The sequence below is a fragment of the Salvelinus namaycush genome, chromosome 14 (genome assembly GCF_016432855.1).
Source record: "Salvelinus namaycush isolate Seneca chromosome 14, SaNama_1.0, whole genome shotgun sequence".
NCBI classification, from domain to species: Eukaryota; Metazoa; Chordata; class Actinopteri; order Salmoniformes; family Salmonidae; genus Salvelinus; species Salvelinus namaycush.
In genome coordinates, this window is record NC_052320.1 from 5,611,374 (window position 1) to 5,625,404 (window position 14,031).

The following is a 14,031-nucleotide window of genomic DNA, read 5'->3' on the forward strand; positions in this document are numbered from 1 at the left end:
AGAGAGAGAGAGAGAGAGAGAGAGAGAGAGAGAGAGAGAGAGAGAGAGAGAGAGAGAGAGAGAGAGAGAGAGAGAGAGAGAGAGAGAGAGAGAGAGAGAGAGAGAGAGAGAGAGAGAGAGAGAGAGAGAGAGAGAGAGAGAGAGAGAGAGAGAGAGAGAGAGAGAGAGAAGTGCCTCACTGAGCCTCACTGAGCGGTGTTGTGCACTTCATCCTGACAGCTCCACCACCGTCCCCTCAGGGGAACCAACCCAGCGACCTCTCAGAGCACGCCTCATGAATATGTACCATCATTATCGGTGATAACCATGCCGCTGTGCATGGACGGGGCCGTGGCCCACTGCATACAGATGGAGTGCCAGTGGGGGCCCTTGCCTCTCTAAATCATCCTGCCTTTGATCCAAGTTTATCACCAGCGCACTCAGAGAAACTACGTAGACAGGCACAATGAATTATGAGCGCTAATTATGTTTTGCCGATGTAATGATGTTTTTTTTCTTCAAAAGAGCACGTCAGGAGAATTTGGTTTGACTTGCCCTTCCACGGAAACGCTAACAGACTGTCAAGCGGGGAGTAGCTTTCTCCGGAAGAAAAATAAGAAGAGCACAGGAGAGTCAATCAAAGTGGTTTTGCACCAGCCGCCCCAAAATAGTAACAATCTACCAATCACAGGCTGTTTCTGTTCCAGGCCAGTTTGTCACTCTCCTTGAACAGCACTCTCTGTACGAAGCAAACGAGCCCAATTATGAGGGCTGCCTGCCTGTGTGTCATCGTACAGCTTCAACGAGGCTATTTCAAGAAATGGCTCGGCCTCTCCTTGTCCCTCACTTTGTGCAGTAGGGGAGTAGGGGAGAGACAGCGAGGGAGAGAGTGGACGGGAGAGACAGTGAGGGAGAGGGAGGACGGTGGCTACGGACAGAGATTGGGACTTGACTATACGGTGATACCACCAACTTCATCCACTTCACCCATGTGCCTTTCATGTTGGGATTCTAATAGGGCCTCGTCCTCCTCAAAACAAATGGATACGTTTATAGGGGAAATGGCAGAGAGCCATGTTTAAGGGTTGATTGACGGGTTCTATCCGTATGCTGTTGAAGTACCGGAGGAACTGGAGTAGAATGTCGGTTTACCTCGCATGTTCTTCTGGTAGTTTCCGTTGCCGTTGCATATGAAACATCAGATCCCCTCCGTTGACGTACTCGATCACGAGAAATAACCTAGAATCGGAAGAACAGGGAAGGAGAAGAAATTGGGAAACTGTCTTGGGAGAGTGTCTGAAGGTTGAACGTATCCTAAGTGGTCCTTGTACCAAGATTGCCATTTTCCCAAACAATAGTCAAGTATTGTCATTGTACAAGGGGAGGCTGCACGGATGCCAATTCAATTATAATTTATCTTAGCTTAAGTTCTTCGTAACAATCAATGTCTTCGTGAAATTGGTTAATTTTTTTTCTTCCCCAAAATCATTTTTGCTCTAAAAACCCCCAGTAAAAAAAAGCCTGGGTAAAAATGACTGTCCCCAATGCCTCTTAACATTCTGTTTGGTTTTACAGGTCATGGTTCATGGTCTGACGGTAAACACTCTCATGGCCTACCAGTAATTGACTACAAGTGTACATAAAGTTACAATGAGAAGTCTGTCACTGAATGTATCACTATTCACAGAAGCCACAGCTCCATAGTTTTTTACTTCACACTGAAAATTAACAGAGGTCTAATGGTGAGCGATTAAGTTGCCTAGTTCCAAGACCAGTGGGAAAGCTACAGAGAAATGTTACCTTTATTTAGCCACAGCATGTCATTCAGAACCAGTGGTGTAAAGTACTTAAGTAAAAAATACTTTAAAGTACTACTTAAGTCGTTTTTGGGGAAATCTGTACTTTCCTTTACTATTTAGATTTTTGGCAACTTTTACTTTTACTTCACTACATTCCTAAAGGAAATAAGTTACTTTTTACTCCTTACATTTTCCCTGACACCGAAAAGTACTGTGCTTGGACAGGAACATTGTCCAATTCACGCACTTATCAAGAGAACATCCCTGGTCATCCCTACCTGCCTCTGACCTGGAGGACTCACTTATCAAGAGAACATCCCTGGTCATTCCTACCTGCCTCTGACCTGGAGGACTCACTAAACAGAGAACATCCCTGGTCATTCCTACCTGCCTCTGATCTGGAGGACTCACTAAACAGAGAACATCCCTGGTCATTCCTACCTGCCTCTGACCTGGAGGACTCACTAAACAGAGAACATCCCTGGTCATTCCTACCAGCCTCTGACCTGGAGGACTCACTAAACAGAGAACATCCCTGGTCATTCCTACCTGCCTCTGACCTGGAGGACTCACTAAACAGAGAACATCCCTGGTCATTCCTACCTGCCTCTGACCTGGAGGACTCACTAAACACACATGCTTCGTTTGTAAATGATGTCTGAGTGTTGGAGTGTGCACCTGGCTATCTGTCAATAAAAATGTAAATTGTGCTCTCTGGTTTGCTTAATATTAGGAAGTTGAAATTATTTATATTTTTTATACTTAATTACATTTTAGCAATTCCATTTACTTTTGATACTTAAGTATATTTAAAACCAAATACTTTTAGACTTTTACTCAAGTAGTATTTTACTGGGGGACTTTTACCTTAATAGAAAACGACTCAAGTATCTTTACTTTTACTACAGTATGACTATTGAGTACTTTTCCCACCTGTGTTTAGAACACATTCTCAATGTAAAAAGCAACATGTTGGAACCTGTACTGAGTATCTTGTTTCGTCCCAATTGGCACCCCATTTCCTACATAGTGCACTACTTTTGACCCAAGGCCCATAGGGTTCTGGTCTAAACTAGTGCACTAAATAGGGAACAGGGTACCATTTGGGACATAGCCTCTGTCTGCCTCTTACCGGCTCTCTGTCTGAAAGCATGAGTGAAGGCCCACTAAAAACGGATTGGTAGACGCCTGCTCAAACACATGCTTCTCTGTCTGCACCCAGTCGATGTCCTGTTGGAGAAGGAGTGAGAGGGAGAGAGCGAGTGGATGGAGCAAAAGAGAGAGAGATGAAAAGACGACACATTAGCGACCATTGTCTGTATTCATAAAGTAGCAGTATCCTGTCATAGCAGACATACTACCTGCTCTGCCTTTCTGCCAGACAGACTACCTGCTCTGCCTTTCTGCCAGACAGACTACCTGCTCTGCCTTTCTGCCAGACAGACTACCTGCTCTGCCTTTCTGCCAGACAGACTACCTGCTCTGCCTTTCTGCCAGACAGACTACCTGCTCTGCCTTTCTGCCAGACAGACTACCTGCTCTGCCTTTCATGTCTCTGTGCTGTCAACTCAGTTCCCCGGAGGAAGAATTAGTAGAGCATCACAACACAAAGCAGCCATTTTCTTCATTTCTCATTGCTCAGTACAATACAAGAACATTTTATCTAAGCCACTATATTCTACCTAATGGATTTCTACTGTCCTGGTACAGTGCATTTGGAAAGTATTCAGACCCCTTGACTTTTCACATTTTATTACGTTTCAGCCTTATTCTAAAATGGATTCAATAGTTTTTTTCCCCCTCAATCTACACACAATACCCCATAATGACAAAGCAAAAACAGGTTTTTAGAAATTGTAGCAAATTTATTAAAAATAAGAAACATCACATTTACATAAGTATTCAGACCCTTTACTCAGTACTTTGTTGAAACAACTTTGTCAGTGATTACAGCCTGGATTCTGCTTGGGAATGACGCTACAAGCTTGGCACACCTGTATTTATGGAGTTTCTCCCATTCTTCTCCGCAGATCCTCTCATGCTCTGTCAGGTTGGATGGGGAGTGTCGCTGCACAGCTATTTTCAGGCTCGGGATGTTCCCTCTGGTTCCAGTCCGGGCCACGGCTGGGCCCCTCAAGGATATTCAGAGACTTGTCCCGAAGCCTCTCTACCATAAAGGCCTAACTGGTGGAGTTCTGCAGATATGTTTGTCTTTCTGGAAGGTTCTCCCATCTCCACAGAGCAACTCTGGAGCTCTGTCAGAGTGATCATCGAGTTCTTGGTCACCTCCCTGACTAAGGCCCTTCTCCCCCTATTGCTCAGTTTGGTCGGGCGGCTAGCTCTAGGATGAGTCTTGGTGGTTCCAAACTTCTTCCATTTAAGAATGATTGAGACCACTGTGTTCTTGGGGACCTTAAATACAGCAGACATTTTTTGTACCCTTCCTCAGATCTGTGCCTCGACACAATCCTGTCTCTGAGCTCTACGGACAATTCCTTTGACCTCAAGGGTTGGTTGTTGCTCTGACATGCAGTGTGGGACCTTATATAGACAGGTGTGTATCTTTCCAAATCATGTCCAATCAATTGAATTTACCACAGATGGACTCCAATCAAGTTGTAGAAACATCTCACAGAAAATCATTGGAAACAATTTGGAGTCTCATAGCAAAGGATCTGATTACTTATGTAAATAAGGTATCTGTTTTTTTTTTATACATTTGCAAAAATATCTAAACCTATTTTTGCTTTGTCATTATGGGTATTGTGTGTAGATTGATGAGAAATGTTATTTATTTAATCAAATTTAGAATAAGGCTGTAACGTAACAAAACGTGGAAAAGGGGAAACAGTTTGAATACACTGTATCAACCCTTTAGATTAAACTACCTTTTATGAAGGAAAGACTGAGTAAATCGACTAGAACATGGATCCATTTTAGGTAGAAGTTACCCTACTGATGACTTCAACTGTCTACCTTCCAATGAATAAAATAGAAGGCATAAAACACAAGAAATGGAACATAGACATACATGGAAAATATGGGATGAATAAGTATCTAAAAAAGAAAATGCACAGATGAAGGAACGTTTCAGCGTCTACATGCTACGACATTCATTTGAGGTCGTTGCTTGATAGTACTACTGGACGACAATCTAACGCGTAGGAATAACGGAAAACTAAAGGGGACCAATCACAAATAGAAACACGAGTTAGAGAAAGAGGCACCTTTTTGTTTTCTCTTCCTCTGGCAAATGAAGAAGTAAAAAGAAACACAGGAAACACTAAAACACTGCATAAACAATTTTCCAATCACACAACGGCCACCTAGATGACCACACAATAAACACACGTTGTTAATTATCTATGCATAGTCACTTCACCCCTACCTACATGTACAAATTACCTCGACTACCCTGTAACCCCGCACATTGACTCAGTACCGGTACCCCCTGTATATAGCCTCGTTGTTATTTTATTATGTTACTTTTATATTTTTTTTACTTTATTTTATTTCTGTACTTAGAGCTCTTACTCTAAGCTACTCAAACAACTCTTTAACCCAGGGGTTCTTTTACAGTCTGGAACCCAAAAGAGAAATGTTGAGGGTCATAAGCGAGATTTGGTTAGGGGAACCCCCCCCCCCCCCACCGGCAAAACAATTTAGTGGCGTAGAGAAAAATGAAGGTTTTAATGTTAATTCCCTGCAGTTCTACACATATTACCATGGGTCATGGATCATCTTTTGGCAATTTTACAGCTAATTCCCTGCAATTCTACACATTTACCATGGGGCATGGATAATTTTTGGGCAGTTTTACAGCTAATTTCCTGCAATTTTGCACATTTTTGCAGTGGGGTGTAGAGAAATCTTTGCCGTTTTTAAAGATAATTTCCAGCAAATCTACACATTTTTCCATGATTTATGTTAATATGATATCTGAGTGAGAGTGACTACAAAATCAATGGGGTCCCCTCGAGGTCAGAGAGCAATTTATTTGCAAGCCCAGGCCAGTGCCAACAGAGAGTAAGCAGATTACAGAGCTCTGGCTGTGATTGCGCTGGGAATTCACGGATGAAGACAGACATCTGTTGTTTTTCCAGGACATGGCCTTATACTTCCTCTTCTGAAAGTGTTCGGCTGGGTCTAGTGTTTGTTTGGGTGGCTGGGTCTAGTGTTTAGGCGGCTGGGTCTAGTGTTTGTTTGGGTGGCTGGGTCTAGTGTTTGTTTGGGTGGCTGGGTCTAGTGTTTGTTTGGGTGGCTGGGTCTAGTGTTTGTTTGGGTGGCTGGGTCTAGTGTTTGTTTGGGCGGCTGGGTCTAGTGTTTGGATGGGCGGCTGGGTCTAGTGTTTGGATGGGCGGCTGGGTCTAGTGTTTGGATGGGCGGGTGGGTCTAGTGTTTGGATGGGCGGGTGGGTCTAGTGTTTGGGCGGCTGGGTCTAGTGTTTGTTTGGGTGGCTGGGTCTAGTGTTTGGATGGGCGGCTGGGTCTAGTGTTTGTTTCGGTGGCTGGGTCTAGTGTTTGGATGGGCGGGTGGGTCTAGTGTTTGTTTGGGCGGCTGGGTCTAGTGTTTGGATGGGCGGGTGGGTCTAGTGTTTGGATAGGCGGGTGAGTCTAGTGTGGGTCTAGTGTTTGTTTGGGCGGCTGGGTCTAGTGTTTGGATGGGCGGGTGGGTCTAGTGTTTGTTTGGGCGGCTGGGTCTAGTGTTTGGATGGGCGGGTGGGTCTAGTGTTTGGATAGGCGGGTGAGTCTAGTGTGGGTCTAGTGTTTGGTTGGGCGGCTGGGTCTAGTGTTTGTTTGGGCGGGTGGGTCTAGTGTTTGGGTGGGTTGGTCTCTTCACTATCTATCTATCTATCTCTATCACTGTTGTTAACCAACTGCCAATCAACTCATAGAAATACACAAAGAACAAATACATATTTCACTACTTTAAAATGGAGATAGCCCTCAGTGGTTCTGGCCTTGTTGTCACAAAAGCGATCAATGGCAATCGGTGATCGGCAGTATGCCCTCTTTCTACCTCTATGGATCAATGGTAATCGATGATCGGCAGTGTGCCCTCTTTCTACCTCTATGGATTAATGGAAAATATTGGAGGTGCACCCTTTAGGTTCTATATCTATGATAGCAACCTGTCTGGCTTTGGCTGGGGGGCGGCCATGTTTCTTTCTTAAAGCTGGGCCTTGGCTGCCTTGAAAGTGGTGCTGACTAGGCTGAACCCGGGCCAGGGACTGACTCCCAGGGACTGACTCCCAGGGACTGACTAGGATGAACCCGGGCCAGGGACTGTCTAGGCTGAACCCGGGCCAGGGTCTGTCTAGGCTGAACCCGGGACAGGGACTATCTAGGCTGAACCCAGGCCAGGTACTTTCTAGGCTGAACCCGGGCCAGGGACTATCTAGGCTGAACCCAGGCCAGGTTCTTTCTAGGCTGAACCCGGGTCAGGTACTGTCTCCTAAAATATCCTCCTGTTCCTCATCAGGCCTGAAATATGGCCAGCAGTGACCTTTTCAAAAACACTTTGCTGCAGTCAAATGACAAAATTGCCCTCTAGAGGCCTCATGGGTGGAATGTTATTCATATTTTTCATAATAAACATAATTTAAAAGAAACCGCCGAAAATCTGGTGCTCCTATGTCAAACGGTTTAGTTATATTCAGTCTTCTGTGATGTATAAAAGTGTAATATTGGAATGCAAATTCTAAATGTAATACATTACAACTCTATATCTGACATGGTACAGGTGTCTTCTTTTTTTAAGCCCATAACCAAGTGTGTGAGATGGATACTTTTGTTTCAAAGTAGATTTGTTTAAGCCTACCAAGAAACACCCTGTGTGATGCTGATTTAGCCCACTGCAGTAAAAGGTTAATATGTAAACACACCCGTCTGTCTGTCTCTGACAACTGTCTGACGTCCCTGAAATTGACATCTGGGCCAGGCTTTGTTTGGCTAAGCCTGGCGCTTTGCTGTTATATTGGCAATGGTAGTCAAGGAAGAGTGGTTCTGTTCTTAAGAGCTGATTGAACTTGAACTCTTTCTGCTGTTGTGGTTTTCTGTTTACACATTTGAAGAGTACTTTACTGAATAAAGGAATAATTCTACACCTGTTGTTTACGAAGCATGTGACAAATTTTCAAGATCGATAATGAGAGATATATAAAGGGAGCTCTATAATGACAGATATATAAATCACTGAACGGGCCGTACGGTGTAAGATAATTGTCTCTGGCCCCCTCCCAGTTAGGGGGAGTGATGAGCTCTACAACAGAGTCTCTGGCTCCTCCCAGTTAGGGGGAGTGATGAGCTCTACAACAGAGTCTCTGGCCCCCTCCCAGTTAGGGGGAGTGATGAGCTCTACAGCAGTCTCACAACTCAATCGCTGGTTGAAAACTGTTTTCTGCCTCTCCCAAAAGATAGAATTTGTAGATAATTGGCCCTCTTTCTGGGACTCACCCACAAACAGGACCAAGCCTGGCCTGTTGAGGAGTGACGGACTCCATCCTAGCTGGAGGGGTGCTCTAATCTTATCCATCAACATACACAGGGCTCTAACTCCTCTAGCGCCACAATGAAATTGTGTGCAGGCCAGGCAGCAGGCTGTTAGCCAGCCTGCCAGCTTAGTGGAGTCTGCCACTAGCACAGTCAGTGTAGTCAGCTCAGCTATCCCCATTGAGACCGTGTCTGTGCCTCAACCTAGGTTGGGCAAAACTAAACATGGCGGTGTTCGCCTTAGCAATCTCACTGGAATAAAGACCTCCTCCATTCCTGCCATTATTGAAATAGATTGTGATACCTCATCTCAAAATAGGGCTACTTAATGTTAGATCCCTCACTTCCAAGGCAGTCATAGTCAATGAACTAATCACTGATCATAATCTTGATGTGATTGGCCTGACTGAAACATGGCTTAAGCCTGATGAATTTACTGTGTTAAATGAGGCCTCACCTCCTGGTTACACTAGTGACCATATCCCCGCGCATCCCGCAAAGGCGGAGGTGTTGCTAACATTTACGATAGCAAATTTCAATTTACAAAAAAAAACTATGTTTTCGTCTTTTGAGCTTCTAGTCATGAAATCTCTGCAGCCTACTCAATCACTTTTTTTATAGCTACTGTTTACAGGCCTTCTGGGCCATATACAGCGTTCCTCTTTGAGTTCCCTGAATTCCTATCGGACCTTGTAGTCATAGCAGATAATATTCTACTTTTTGGTGACTTTAATATTCACATGGAAAAGTCCACAGACCCACTCCAAAAGGCTTTCGGAGCCATTATCGACTCGGTGGGTTTTGTCCAACATGTCTCTGGACCTACTCACTGCCACAGTCATACTCTGGACCTAGTTTTGTCCCATGGAATAAATGTTGTGGATCTTAATGTTTTTACTCATAATCCTGGACTATCGGACCACCATTTTATTACGTTTGCAATCGCAACAAATAATCTGCTCAGACCCCAACCAAGAATCATCAAAAGTCGTGCTATAAATTCTCAGACAACCCAAAGATTCCTTGATGCCCTTCCAGACTCCCTCTGCCTACCCGAGGACGTCAGAGGACAAAAATCAGTTAACCACCTAACTGAGGAACTCAATTTAACCTTGCGCAATAGCCTAAATGCAATTGCTCCCCTAAAAACTAAAAACATTTGTCATAAGAAACTAGCTCCCTGGTATACAGAAAATACCCGAGCTCTGAAGCAAGCTTCCAGAAAATTGGAAGGGAAATGGCACCACACCAAACTGGAATTCGTCCGACTAGCTTGGAAAGACAGTACCGTGCATTATCGAAGAGCCCTCACTGCTGCTCGATCATCCTATTTTTCCAACTTAATTGAGGAAAATAAGAACAATCCAAAATTTCATTTTGATACTGTTGCAAAGCTAACTAAAAAGCAGCATTCCCCAAGAGAGGATGGCTTTCACTTCAGCAGTAATAAATTCATGAACTTCTTTGAGGAAAAGATCATGATCATTAGAAAGCAAATTACGGACTCCTCTTTAAATCTGCATATTCCTCCAAAGCTCAGTTGTCCTGAGTCTGCACAACTCTGCCAGGACCTAGGATCAAGGGAGACACTCAAGTGTTTTAGTACTATATCTCTTGACACAATTATGAAAATAATCATGGCCTCTAAACCTTCAAGCTGCATACTGGACCCTATTCCAACTAAACGACTGAAATAACTGCTTCCTGTGCTTGGCCCTCCTATGTTGAACATAATAAATGGCTCTCTATCTACCGGATGTGTACCAAACTCACTAAAAGTGGCAGTAATTAAGCCTCTCTTGAAAAAGCCAAACCTTGACCCAGAAAATATAAAAAACTATCGGCCTATATCGAATCTCCCATTCCTCTCAACAACAAAAAATTAAAAGCTGTTGGGCAGCAGCTCACTGCCTTCCTGAAGACAAATAATGTATACGAAATGCTTCAGTCTGGTTTTAGACCCCATCATAGCACTGAGACTGCACTTGTGAAGGTGGTAAATGACCTTTTAATGGCGTCAGACAGATGCTCTGCATCTGTCCTCGTGCTCCTAGACCTTAGTGTTGTTTTAGATACCATCAATCACCACATTCTTTTGGAGAGATTGGAAACCCAAATTGGTCTACACGGACAAGTTCTGGCCTGGTTTAGATCTTATCTCTTGGAAAGATATCAGTTTGTCTCTGTGGATGGTTGTCCTCTGACAAATCAACTGTAAATTTCGGTGTTCTTCAAGGTTCCGTTTTAGGACCACTATTGTTGTCGCTATATATTTTACCTCTTGGGGGTGTCATTCAAAAACATAATGTTAACTTTCACTGCTATGCGGATGACACACAGCTGTACATTTCGATGAAACATGGTGAAGCCCCAAAATTGCCCTCGCTGGAAGCCTGTGTTTCAGACATAAGAAAGTGGATGGCTGCAAACTTTCTACTTTTTAAACTCGGACAAAACAGAGATGCTTGTCCTAGGTCCCAAGAAACAAAGAGATCTTCTGTTGAATCTGACAATTGATCTTGACGGTTGTACAGTCATCTCAAATAAAACTGTGAAGGACCTCGGCGTTACTCTGGACCCTGATCTCTCTTTTGACGAACATATCAAGACTGTTTCAAGGACAGCTTTTTTCCGTCTACGTAACATTGCAAAAATCAGAAATGTTCTGTCCAAAAATGATGCAGAAAAATGAATCCATGCTTTTGTCACTTCTAGGTTAGACTACTGCAATGCTCTACTTTCCGGCTACCTAGATAAAGCACTAAATAAACTTTAGTTAGTGCTAAATACGGCTGCTAGAATCCTGACTAGTCACTGGCTTACTGGTGCTCTTCCAAGCCGTCCCTAGGAGGGGTGTGTCACTTTAGTGGGTTGAGTCACTGACGTGGTCTTCCTGTCTGGGTTGGCGCCCCCCCCCCCCCCCCCCCCCCCCCCCCCCTCCCTCCTTAGGTTGTGCCGTGGCGGAGATCTTTGGGCAATACCTGGCCTTGTCTCAGGATGGTAAGTTGGTGGTTGAAGATATCCCTCTAGTGGTGTGGGGGCTGTGCTTTGGCAAAGTGGGTTATATCCTGCCTGTTTGGCCCTGTCCGGGGGTATCATCGGATGGGGCCACAGTGTCTCCTGACCCCTCCTGTCTAAGCCTCCAGTATTTATGCTGCAGTAGTTTATGTGTCGGGGGACTAGGGTCAGTCTGTTATATCTGGAGTATTTCTCCTGTCTTATCCGATGTCCTGTGGGAATTTAAGTATGCTCTCTCTAATTCTCTCTTTCTCTCTTTCTCTCTCTCGGAGTACCTGAGCCCTAGGACCATGCCTCAGGACTACCTGGCATGATGACTCCTTGCTGTCCCCAGTCCACCTGGCCGTGCTGCTGCTCCAGTTTCAACTGTTCTGCCTGTGGCTATGGAACCCTGACCTGTTCACCGGACGTGCGACCTGTCCCAGACCTGCTGTTTTCAACTCTCTAGAGACAGCAGGAGCGGTAGAGATACTCTTAATGATCGGCTATGAAAAGCCAACTGACATTTACTCCTGAGGTGCTGACCTGTTGCACCCTCGACAACTACTGTGATTATTATTATTTGACCATGCTGGTCATTTACGAGCATTTGAACATCTTGGCCATGTTCTGTTATAATCTCCATCCGGCACAGCCAGAAGAGGACTGGCCACCCCTCATAGCCTGGTTCCTCTCTAGGTTTCTTCCTAGGTTTTGGCCTTTCTAGGGAGTTTTTCCTAGCCACCGTGCTTCTACACCTGCATTGCTTGCTGTTTGGGGTTTTAGGCTGGGTTTCTGTACAGCACTTTGAGATATCAGCTGATGTAAGAAGGGCTATATAAATAAATTTGATTTGATACCACAGACATAATTCCATTAAAAGTGCAATCCGGGATTCAAAAAACAAAGCAGTCACCCCGCCACTTCTTTTGGTAAACGGTTGAGGGACAGGGCAGGAAAAATGTAACCGCTTTAAAAGCCCCAAAAATGTATGTATCAATCCTGTACTGCCCTTTTAACAGTATGTTGAGTGTTGACTGGTCCTGTGTGGCTCAGTTGGTAGACCAACACTACTGTAAGTTGCTCTGGATAAGAGTGTCTGCTAAACATCTAACATGTAAAATGCTTTAGAAGGAATGGTCTTCTCCACAAGAATAATTGGTTGTAGTGTTGTCTGTCTCCGAGTTATACATTTAAACTTGAAGAACTCAAATAATTACAAGCCAAGAGAGGATTCTCTCTCTCTATTATCAGAAACACCTATCCTCTCCCTGTAATTCTGTCAGTCATCTGATGTGTGCTACAGTTGAAGTCAGAAGTTTAGATTCACTTAGGTTGAAGTCATTAAAACTTGTTTTTCAACCACTCCACAAATTTCTTGTTAACAAACTATAGTTTTGGCATGACACAAGTAAGTTTTCCAACAATTGTTTACAGACAGATTATTTCACTTATAATTCACTGTCTCAAAATTTCAGTGGGTCAGAAGTTTACATACACTAAATTGACTGTGCCTTTAAACAGATTGGAAAATTCCTGAAAATTATGTCATGGCTCTAGAAGCTTAATTTGAGTCAATTGGAGGTGGACCTGTGGATGTATTTCAAGGCCTACCTTGAAACTCAGTGCCTCTTTGCTTGACATAATGGGAAAATCAAAAGAAATCAGCCAAGACCTCAGAAAAAAAATTGTAGACCCCCACAAGTCTGGTTCATCCTTGGAAGCAATTTCCAAACGCCTGAAGGTACCACGTTCATCTGTACAAACAATAGTACGCAAGTATAAACACCATGGGACCACGCAGCCGTCATACCGCTCAGGAAGGAGATGCGTTCTGTCTCCTAGTGATGAACGTACTTCGGTGCTAAAAGTGTAAATCAATCACAGAACAACAGTAAAGGACCTTGTGAAGATGCTGGAGGAAATAGGTACAAAAGTATCTATATTCACAGTAAAACGAGTCCTATATAACCTGAAAGGCCGCTCAGCAAGGAAGAAGCCACTGCTCCAAAACCGCTATAAAAAAAGCCAGACTACGGTTTGCAACTGCACATGGGGATAAAGACTGTGCTTTTTGTAGAAATGTCCTCTGGTCTGATGAAACAAAAATAGAACTGTTTGGCCATAATGACTATCGTTATGTTTGGAGGAAAAAGAGGGATGCTTGCAAGCCGAAGAACACCATCCCAACCTTGAAGCACAGGGGTGGCAGCATCATGTTGGGGGGGTGCTTTGCTGCAGGAGGGACTAGTGCCCTTCACAAAATAGATGGCATCATGAGGGAGGAAAATTATGTGGATATATTAAAGCATCATCTCAAGACATCAGTCAGGAAGTTAAAGCTTGGTCGCAAATGGGTCTTCCAAATGGACAATGACCCCAAGCATACTTCCAAAGTTGTGGCAAAATGGCTTAAGGACAACAAAGTCAAGGTATTGGAGTGGCCATCACAAAGCGAGCTAAATCACTTCTATGCTCGCTTCGAGGCAAGCAACACTGAGGCATGCATGAGAGCATCAGCTGTTCCGGACAACTGTGTGATCACACTCTCCGTAGCCGACGTGAGTAAGACCATTAAACAGGTCAACATACACAAGGCTGCGGGGCCAGACGGATTACCAGAACGTGTGCTCCGGGCATGTGCTGGCCAACTGGCAGGTGTCTTTACTGACATTTTCAACATGTCCCTGATTGAGTCTGTAATACCAACATGTTTCAAGCAGACCACCATAGTCCCTGTGCCCAAGAACACAAAGGCAACCTGC

At 44.2% G+C, this 14,031-nt stretch overlaps 1 protein-coding gene across 1 annotated transcript in view; it reads right to left on the reverse strand.

The window, feature by feature from the left end:
* LOC120058789 (protein kinase C zeta type) overlaps positions 1-14,031 on the reverse strand; it is a gene marked incomplete at its 5' end in the record, with an annotated part of 75,754 nt that overhangs the window by 34,170 nt on the left and 27,553 nt on the right. Inside the window, 2 exons of the mRNA XM_039007529.1 lie at positions 1,132-1,218; positions 2,911-3,008. Coding sequence (XP_038863457.1) covers positions 1,132-1,218; positions 2,911-3,008 — 185 coding nt within the window. The remainder of the gene's footprint in view (positions 1-1,131; positions 1,219-2,910; positions 3,009-14,031) is intronic.